The sequence below is a fragment of the Salmo trutta genome, chromosome 25 (assembly GCF_901001165.1).
Source record: "Salmo trutta chromosome 25, fSalTru1.1, whole genome shotgun sequence".
Classification (NCBI taxonomy): Eukaryota; Metazoa; Chordata; class Actinopteri; order Salmoniformes; family Salmonidae; genus Salmo; species Salmo trutta.
Window position 1 is genome coordinate 34,927,912 of NC_042981.1, and position 10,900 is coordinate 34,938,811.

The following is a 10,900-nucleotide window of genomic DNA, read 5'->3' on the forward strand; positions in this document are numbered from 1 at the left end:
CCCGCAAAACAAGCGTGAATCGACAAGCGTGAATCGGCAAGCGTGAATCTGATGGAATCAAGTCCAACGTTAAAATGGGAATACAATGTGAGATATTTAGTATTTATACAACAACTTCATGTGTTGTCACTGTGCTTCATCTAATATCACAACCAAAATTACTTGGATTGCAGTTGAGATTACATTAGAAGTACATACTGTAGTGCAAGTGATCAATGCTGTTAGAGATTTTGGCCATATTATTATAACAATGGTGAAGATCTCCACAGACCTGCAACCTTTGCATGCTATCTTGAACATGCAAGCTTTCTATCATTACATAAGAAGACATTTATAGTAACAGTAATCTCAAAATGTGGCCATGGATGTGTTACTCATTTTAAGGTTGAATACAGTGCCTTCAGAATGTATTCACACCCCTTGACTTTTTCATAATTTTGTTGTGTTACAGCCTGAATTTAAAAAGGATTCAATTGTGATTTGTTTTGTCACTGGCCTAAATACAATACCCCATAATGTCAAAGTGGAATTATGTTTTTCAGAATTTTTACAAATTAATATAAAAATGGAAAGCTGAAATGTCTTGAGTCAATAAGCATTCTACCCCTTTGTTATGACAAGCATAAATTTCAGGAGTAAAAACCTGTTTAGGGGATCTGCGTAGTTCTGGTACCGGTTCCGACCGACATTTTCACTTATACATCTGTGGACACCGTAGATCAAAATGAATGATAGCCCTGGTTCCCATGGACACAATATTCAAATTACTTTGAGCAACATTGATTCAACCAGTTTGTGCCAAGTGACATGCCACTTTTCTCTCTCCCATGCTGGGAAAATCCAGCACGGCCAGCCACCCCAACCCACCCCAGAGGCAGTCCAAGACACTGCCAGTTGCTGAGCTTGCGAGGGCTGGGGCTGCCAGGCTCTTCAGGACTTTGGCAGTTAGACAGCTTACAGCCCAGACCGCTTACATAAAAATAAACTAAATTAGCTTGCTGAGTTAAATGTGTTGTACAGTATATTGTTTACAGTATCAATGGGCATGGTTGGCATCGTTGTGAGGTCAAGGTGGGTGTTCTACTGCTGTTGGACATGTGAAATGTGGGATCTGGAGCACAGCCTACAATGGGTGAGAGGTAAAGAGTCCAATGAGGACATAACAACAGTGTGATGTACATTTCTCAATGTTGTCTAATCACTAAGCAGAAACAAAAACAAAAACAGAACAGTTACTTCAGAATTATTTCACAGGAATCGCCATCCAATCCTGTACTTTTTCCTGTGCTGTGTTAGGCCACTGATTCTCCTCAAAAACACTTCTGTTCACACATATCCGTCACTTGTGTGGGTGTAGTGTGCTGATGTAATGCTTAGCACAATCTAAGAACAAGCACACACACACACACAGAGAAAGAGAGCGAGAGAGAGAGAAACCCACTGCATGGTGCTTATACAGTGCATTCGGAAAGTAATCAGACCCCTTCCCTATTTCCACATTTTTTTACATTACAGCCTTATTCTAAAATGGATTCAATACATTGTTCCCTCATCAATCCACACATGATAACCCAAACAGAAATACCTTATTTACATAAGAACTCAGACCCTTTGCTATGAGACTTGAAATTGAGCTCAGGTGCGTCTTGTTTCCATTGAACACCCTTGAGATGTTTCTACAACTTGATTGGAGTCTACCTGTGGTAAATTCAATTGATTGGACATGATTTGGAAAGGCACACACCTGTCTATATAAGGTCCCACAGTTCAGAGTGCATGTCAGAACAAAAACCAAGCCATGAGGTCGAAGGAATTGTCCACAGAGCTCCAAGAAAGGATTGTGTCGAGGCACAGATCTGGGGAAGGGTATCAAAACATTTATGCAGAACTGAAGGTCTCCAAGAACACAGTGGCCTCCATCATTCTTAAATGGAAGAAGTTTGGAACCACCAATACTCTTCTTAGAGCTGGCCGCCCAGCCAAACTGAGCAATCGGGGGAGAAAGACCTGACAGAGTTCCTCTGTGGAGATGGGAAAACCTTCCAGAAGGACAACCATCTCTGCAGCACTCCACCAATCAGGTCTTTATGGTAGAAGCCACTCCTCAGTAAAAGGCACATGACAGCCAGGTTGGAGTTTGCCAAAAGGCACCTAAAGACTCTCAGACCATTAGAATCAATATTTTCTGGTCTGATGAAACCAAGATTGAATTATTTGGCCTGAATGCCAAGCGCCACATTGAGTGAAAACCTGGCACCATCCCATGGTGGTGGGAGCATCATGCTGTCGGGATCTTTCAGCGGCAGGGACTGGGAGACTAGTCCGGATCGAGGGAAAGAGCAAAGTTTTATTTATTTATTTTATTTCACCTTTATTTAACCAGGTAGGTCAGTTGAGAACAAGTTCTCATTTACAACTGCGACCTGGCCAAGATAAAAGCAAAGCAGTGCGACACAAACATCACAGATTTATACATGGGATAAACAAACGTACAGTCAATAACACACTAGAAAAATCTATATACAGTGTGTGAAAATGTAGTAAGATTAGGGAGGTAAGGCAATAAATAGGCCATAGTGGCGAAATAATTACAATTTAGCAATTAACACTGGAGTGATAGATGGAGTGATAAAGTACAGAGAGATCCTTGATGAAGACCTGCTCCAGAGTGCTCAGGAAGTCAGGCTGGTGCAACAGTTCACCTTCCAACAGGACAACGACTCTAAGCACACAGCCAAGACAACGCAGGAGTGGCTTCGGGACAAGTCGCTGGGCCACTCTGGGCCACTCTGTCCTTGAGAGCCCGCACTCTGGGCCACTCTGTCCAGCCAGAGCCCGGACTTGAACCCAATTGAACATCTCTGGAGAGACCTGAAAATAGCTGTGCAGCGACGCTCCCCATTCAACTTGACAGAGCCTGAGAGGATCTGCAGAGAAGAATGGGAAAAACTCCCCAACTACAGGTGCGCCAAGCTTGTAGTGTCATACCCAAGAAGACTCGAGACTGTAATCGCTGCCAAAGGTGCTTCAACAAAGTACTGAGTAAAGGGTATGAATACTTAAGTAAATGTGATATTTCATTTAAAAAAAATGTTTAATACATTTGCTACAATATCTAAAAACCTGTTTTTGCTTTGTCATTATTAAGGGGTAATGTGTGTAGATTAATGGGGGAAAAACAATGTAATCCTTTTGTAGAATAAGGCTGTAACGTAACAAAATGTAAAAAAGAAAGGGGTCTGAATATTTTCCGAAGGCGCTGTATTGTCGAGATGCTCTCAGGTGGCAACATAGTGCTCTTACTTGGTCTTGACCCGTTTTGTTTTTGACATCAAGTTCATTGCAGCTCTTGATACCTAAAAATACAGATAATCCAAGGGTTAATACACTCTGCTGTCTTGCCTCTGTTGTCCTGTGTCACTCAAAGCGAATCATTGTGAGACGCAGAGCACAGTTGTTTGACAGACTCTTTCTGTTCTACACATTATGTCATCCCATATGAACATGTGGTATCATGGAGTAGATCTATCCAAGCTGAGGGCATCATAAGTATATTTTGATTGAATGTCATATTTCCCACACCCAGATGAGGTCATGTGGTCAGTTCCAGTCGAAAGAAGGAGGTTTGTTATTTTTTCAGTCTGTATTTACCCTTGAGATGGTGGTCTTATTTCAAAGAATCAGCACTGTGGTTAATATGATTCACATTAATGTGGGTTACTAACGTAAAGTAGCCCTCATTTTCTCACACTAACATGTCTCAGATAATCAGTGTGAACATAAATCACATCGAACAAATACAAGACGACCGACCAAATATCCCACCAACAGAGTTGACATAATGATGCATTTTTTTTTTCTTATTGATATCAGATAAAAAAGGACCAAAAAGCTGTCATTCTTATAGGCCTATTTGTTGTCGTTATGCACACAGTATATACTGCATTGCATTTGAACTATTTGTGAGAAGTCAACAAAGTCACCTTCAAGCTACTGACATTAAAAGAGACTATAATGTATACTATGGTAGGAATACTATAGTATCCACTGTTGTGTTTCTGCGGACTTGATTGTAGTATTCACTTGTAGTATACTGTAGTATTTAGTTTACTATAGTATAAATAAAGTAGTAAAAGAAGAGTAGTGTATATATACTATAGTAATTATTGTAGTATTAAAGGCAGTGGTTTTAAGGACGGTATTATACTGTAGTATTTACTATAGTGTTTTTGTGGACTGTAGCAAGGTATACTGTAGTATTTACTAGTGATGTTACGCGCGATACCGAAACTCTGAGGCATCGCTAACTTCGAAGCAGTGTGCCAATGCGTGCCACAGTATCAGAAGTACGTCTTCAATGACGTCAGAAGCTTTGTTTGATCCAATATCTTAGTATAATGCAATGAACCTGTGACTGCTCCAGAACCACATTTTGGTGACACGGGTAGAAAACAGTTCTGTTGCGTTGGGTTTGTCATATATATCCAGTAGTCAATATTTCATGTGTTGCATCTTCAAGAAGCATGCATACAAAGAGGGAGTCATTTTCAATTCATGTGATTCATGCTACAGCTAAATTCCTATTTAAATATCACTGATATGAGAAAACACAGGATCACACAATCCCGACTATTTTATCACCTCAACTACAGATAATTATTAAGACAGGAATGTTGTGTTTGTCAACTACATGCCTGCCACCTTGTGGGGAGCTGTGGATAGTACAGTGAAACTACAACAGGCATGCAAATGCACCCATCGCTAGCTTGCTCGCACCACTAGGCTACAGTACGGTGCATATTTTACACCAGCCACAATGTTTGTTCGAAGGCACTGACTGCCAACAAATGAGTTATATACACATCTTAATATAACTAAACTCCCCAGATGTGCCAACAATTCATCATCAAACCCAGGTATTGGTTTCATCAAACCCATTTAAAGGCCCAGTGCATTAAATAAATATATTTCCCTGTGTTTTATATACTGAACAAAAATATAAACTTAACATGTAAAGTGTTGGGTCCATGCTTAATGAGCTTAAATAAAATATCCCAGAAATGTTCCATATGCCCAAAAAATTTATTTCTCTCTAATTTTGTGGACACATTTTTGCTGATTTCAACGTTGTGAACAGAATGCCCTATGGTGGCGGTGGAGTTATGGTATGGGCAGGCATAAACTACAGACAACGAAGAATATTGCATTTTTATTGATGGCAATTTGAATGCACAGAGGTACTGTCACAACATCCTGAGGCCTATTGTCATGCCATTCATCCGCCGCCATCAACTCATGTTTCAGCATGATTATGAACAGTCCCCTGTCGCAAGGATCTGTAGACAATTCCTGAAAGCTGCAAATGTCCCAGTTCTTCCATGGCCCGCATACTCACCAGTTACCCACTGAGCATGTTTGGGATGCTCTGGGTCGACGTGTACGACAGCGTGTTCCAGATCCCGCCAATATCCAGCAACATCGCACAGCCATTGAAGGGGAGTGAGGCAACATTCCACAGGCCACAATCAACTCTATACGAAGGAGATGTGTCGCGCTGCATGAGGCAAATGGTGGTCACACCAGATACTGACTGTTTTTTTTTTAAATGTATCTGTGACCAACATATGCATATGTGTATTCCCAGTCATGTGAAATCCATAGATTAGGACCTAATTAATTTATATCAATCGACTGATTTCCTTATATAAACTAACTTAGTAAGATCTTTGAAATTGTTGTGTTTATGTTTTTGTTTAGTGTATATATACAGTGTATTTCCACTCTGAGGTTGGAATAACATTTACATTTGAGTCATTTAGCAGACACTCTTTTCCAGAACAATTAGGGTTAAGTGCCTTTTTTAAACGCACATCGACAGATTTTTCACCTAGTTGGCTCAGGAATTCAAACCAGCAACATTTTTGTTACTGGCGAAACACTATTAACCCCTAGGCTACCTGCTGCCTCAATGATACTGTAAAACACAAATAATACTGTGAAATTGTGAAAATTATGACAATACCTTTTTAGTGTCAACCCTGAAATTTCAGCCTGTTTCGGTGGGATGGAGCTTTGGTCTTTCAATGTTGACATAACCATGCGTAAATTGGTTAATAGACCAATAAGAAAGAGAGTCCCAAACCTCTCTGCCAATAACAGCTTGTTTTCAGTTTTCCTCTCCACACTCTGACCACTCCCAGACAGTTCTGACAAAATTCTTGCTTGAGAAATTGCTCTTTGCAAAGAAGCTTTATATATATATATATATATATATATTTTTTTACAATTTTAATTGAAAACAATCACAATAAGGCACTTAATTGTTACCCAGAAATGATTTGATATTGAGATTTTTAAAAAACCGCCTCATTGGACCTTTAAGTGAATTCATCCTCTTATGGTAGTCAACTACTGATTTATTTGTAATGGGATATTCAGTGGGATATTCAATACAAGTGCTCCCACTTTTGTTCCAATGTTCTGATGAGGTAATTGACAGTAGGGATCTTTGACAACAAAGTCAAGGGTTGCTGGTTGAAGTACCCCTCAGGTTGTCCCTCCTCAATCACTGCTCTAACAGACTACTGAAATCATATGTTGAATTAGATATTGACATTGCAATAAGTTGAAATGCGGACTTTTATTTTGAACGTTTCCTCATTACCATACCAAAGCAACGTCATCGTTTGTGTTTTTATCACGTGCATGTTCTTACTTACTTAGCTAGCTGCCTACACAGTTTTCTTTAGGGATGGGATCTATTAGAAGCTAGTAGGGGTATTTATTTTTATTTTCTCAGAAGTACTGAGTTAGGTAGCAGGATTTAGAAATGTGGAGCTAATGTTGTAAACCGTCATTGACCACACACTCCAGCACAGTAGGTGGCAGAATGCAACTTTAACGTTTGCGTTTAAAAGTTTAACGTTAACGGACCGCCATTACATCATAGAAGAACACGAATAATAAGAAGATTTATCTTTGTTTTAACATTTATTCAGTGCCATACCATGACGTCGATTGAGGCTTGGTTCATGGACGATTCTGACGAAGATCATAGGATGCCACATAAACTAAACCCAAACGAACCTGTGTCTTTGAAGGAGTTAGAAAATATTGGGGTTTTCTACTGGAAGGTAGTTAGCTAACTAGCGAGCAAGGCGGGATAACAACTTGATAACTTCAGCTATCAAGAAAAAGTTGTCAACGTTTAGCTGGCTACGTTATCTACTTCGTTATTTACTGGCATACACGTCTGTGAATGCAATTGTACACAAATACATGTGACTGGCTAAATTGGATTGCATAACAGTAGCGTCTGTCGCCAGCCTGGTCTCATAGACTAGACGTAACATAGTAAAAGTTATTCCGGGATGTTCAAATTAGTATATTTTACGTTTGGTATAGTTACATAAAACGGGTTACTTCGGCCAAAATGAAAATAAGGTGGATGGGTTGGCTTATAACGCGAACATCTAGCAATCCAAAGGTTGCGTGTTCGAATCTCATCACTGACAGCTTTAGCATTTTAGCTAATTTGCAACTACTTAGCATGTAAGCTAACCTTAACCATTTAACCTAACTCGTAGCCTAGCTAATGTTAGCCACAAAAAAATGGAATTCATAAAATAAAAGTTTTGAAATTCATAACATTTTATGAGACTAGAGACAGACTGGTTGATTCTGTACTGTCCATGTCTTCCAGTTAGATGCTGATATTTATGAAACAGACCCTGCGCTGGAAAAGATCCGTAAAGACAGAGGCTACTCCTACTCCGACATCATCACTATCGACAAGGACAAACTACCTAACTACGAGGACAAGGTAATACCTGCGTACAGTGACAAGAACACATTTGAGGGAGCTCAGAGTCAGATTACAATTGTTTCACTTGTTATTCTGTATGCCAATATTAGACTTGTTATAATGATACACTTTATAAAAGCACATTAATTAAAAGTGTCCTGCCGTTTGTGTACTCTTGTCCCAAGCTGAAGATGTTTTTTGAGGAGCACCTCCACCTGGATGATGAGATCCGCTACATCCTGGATGGCAGGGCCTATTTTGACGTGAGGGACAGGGAGGACCGCTGGATCCGCATCGCTATGACCAAGGGAGACCTGATCACTCTGCCTGCAGGCATCTACCACAGATTCACTCTGACTGAGACCGTATGGCTCCATTTGTAATTTGGCTGTCTACAACACGTACAGTAAAACTGTCCAACATGGAGGGGATTCGATTATCTGGCCCGGGTTGCCCTGATAGAAGGTGAAAAGCGATTGCATTAGTTTTGGAACCAGGCTTCCTCCCAGGCGTGAGCCAGGTGCCCCGCTCGTGGCCGATGGTTAAGTGACGTAGGTTAAGTACGTGGAGTAATGAGTAGGAATCTGTTTTCACATGCAAAAGTGATTGCTTTTGATAAAAACGCGATATCTACCTTCCTAATGAAAACTTGAACCTATATTTGATGGGAGAAAAGATGTATGTTTCTGAATGAAGCACCATGCTGCCTTGTTGACAACATGACCGAGCGGCGCAGATTACTGTTCCAATTGAGTAGGGCCCTCCTCCCTCACCGCTTTTGCTTTTTCACGTCACGGGCCACAGACCGATACTCAGCATAATCGAATCCGCCCAGTGTTCCAAACAGGACATTATTTGTCTTTTTACCTAAACATGCAAACACCATCTGATAGAATTTATAGCAAGCAGTGCAGTGCACTGGAATGACATTCACTCTCATGGGATGGGTGGCTCCCTCTGCTTTTTCCCGTTGATATCACTGGCCATACAGTGCCTTCAGAAAGCATTCGTACCCCCTTGACTTGTTTTTGTTACTGCTTGAATTCCAAATGGATGAAATATATTTATTTTTCTCACCCATCTACACATACCCCATAATGACAAATTGCAAACATGTTTTAAGAAATATTTGCACATTTCTTTAATGAAATACAGAAATATCTCATTTACATAAGTATTCAATAAATGTTAGAATCACCTTTGGCAGCAATTACAGCTGAGAGTCTTTCTGGGTAAGTCTAAGAGCTTTGCACACCTGGATTGTACAATATTTGTACGTTATTCTTTAAAAAATTATTCAAGCTCTGCCAAGTTGGTTGTTGATCCTTGCTAGACATCCATTTTCAAGTCTTGCCATAGATTTCCAAGCCTATTTAAGTCAAATTTGTAGCAGGAAAATTCAATGTCGTCTTGGTAAGCAACTCCAGTGTTGATTTGGCCTTGTGTTTTAGGTTATTGTCCTGCTGAAAGGTGAGTTTGTCTCCCAGTGTCTGTTGGAAAGCAGACTCAACCAGGTTTTCCTCTAGGATTTTGCCTGTGCTTAGCTCTTCCATTTCTTTGTATCCTAAAAAACTCCCTAGTCCTTGCCCATGACAAGCATACCCATAACACGATGCAGCCACCACCATGTTTGAAAATGTGAAGTGGTACTTAGTAATGTTGGATTTGCCCCAAACATAACTTTGTCCAGAATACAAAGCATTAATTTCTTTGCCACATTTTTAGCAGTTTTTATTTAGTGCCTTATTGCAAACAAATATTTTTATTCCTTACAGGTTTCCTTCCTCCTTTTCACTGTCATTTAGGTTAGTATTGTGGAGTAACTATAATATGTTGTTGATCCATCCTCAGTTCTCTTATCACAGCCATTAAACTCTGTAACTGTTTTAAAGTCACCATTGGCCTCATGATGAAATCCCTGAGCGGTTTCCTTCCTCTCTGGCAACTGAGTTAGGAAGGACGCCTGTATCTTTGTGGTGACTTGGTGTATTGATACACCATCCAAAATGTAATAACTTCACCATGCTCAAAGGGATATTTAATGTCTGCTTTTTTTTTTACCCATCTACCAATAGGTGCCCTTTGCGAGGCATTGGAACACCTCCCTAGTCTTATGGTGAATCTGTTTTGAAATTCACAGCTCGACCTTACAGATAATTGTATGTATGGGTACAGAGATGAGGTAGTCATTGAAAAATCACATTAAACACTATTGCACACAGTGAGTCCATGCAACTTCTGACTTATGCACATTTTTACTGCTTAACTTTATTTAGGCTTGCCATAAAAGGGGTTGAATACTTAGACTCAAGCTTTTTGTTTAATTAATTTGTAAATTCTAAAAACAATGGAATTTACATTGTGGGGTATTGTGTGTAGGCCAGTGACAATCTCTGGAAAATGTTGAGGGGTGTGTATACTTTCTGAAGGCATTGTAGACCGGTGCACCGTGGCTCAGCTTAATTGAACTCCCTCAATGTCTTCCGTCAGGTCATGTGGTTAGGATAGGATATGCACACACTGCCAGCAGTTGACCTATGTAAATATGAGAATGTCTAGAGCCATACTGCATGTCCAAGTCAAAAGTAAGATTTTTACATTTCAAATAAAATGTTGATCGTTTTTCCTCATGCATTTTACAGAACTACACTCAAGCCATGAGACTGTTCGTGGGGGAGCCTGTATGGAAAGCCTACAATCGTCCAGCAGATGAGTTTGATATTCGCCAGAAGTATGTGAGCGCTCTCCAATGTGCTTAAGACGAGCAACAGGTGGTACTGGATGGATGGAGTGTCCATAGAATTACACGATTTAGTGGAGTTGGATAATCAGACTCATGACAGGCTTTTGTATTATCAGGTATTTAAACCCATGCAGTGCCTACATTGTAAGCAATTAAACTAATTAACACACCACTTTCCATGATTTTTGTCTTTATATTGTAAAATGTATTGCTCCACTCAAGGTCGCATTCTATTTTTGTAACTACATCAGTGAGAATCAAGTCTAGTAAACTGTTTGTTACCTACAGTGAGCTAAAATGCCAGTAAGCTATCACATTAAATCACTCAGTTGTCAACTTTTCATTCTTCTAAA

At 39.9% G+C, this 10,900-nt stretch overlaps 1 protein-coding gene across 2 annotated transcripts; it reads left to right on the forward strand.

Annotated features, from left to right (window-relative positions):
• Positions 1–6,729: 6,729 nt before the first annotated feature.
• On the forward strand, positions 6,730–10,719 carry adi1 (acireductone dioxygenase 1). Of its 2 annotated transcripts, none has more exons than XM_029713823.1 (4): positions 6,730–7,133; positions 7,703–7,822; positions 7,990–8,067; positions 10,447–10,719. In XM_029713823.1, exons 1-4 carry the CDS (start codon positions 7,008–7,010, stop codon positions 10,561–10,563), a joined length of 441 nt encoding a protein of 146 aa, XP_029569683.1. In that variant the 5' UTR covers positions 6,730–7,007; the 3' UTR covers positions 10,564–10,719. The 2 variants fall into 2 exon arrangements, with proteins under 2 accessions (XP_029569683.1, XP_029569682.1); XM_029713822.1 differs by having other exon boundaries at positions 6,731–7,133; positions 7,990–8,169.
• The last annotated feature ends 181 nt before the right edge of the window (positions 10,720–10,900 follow it).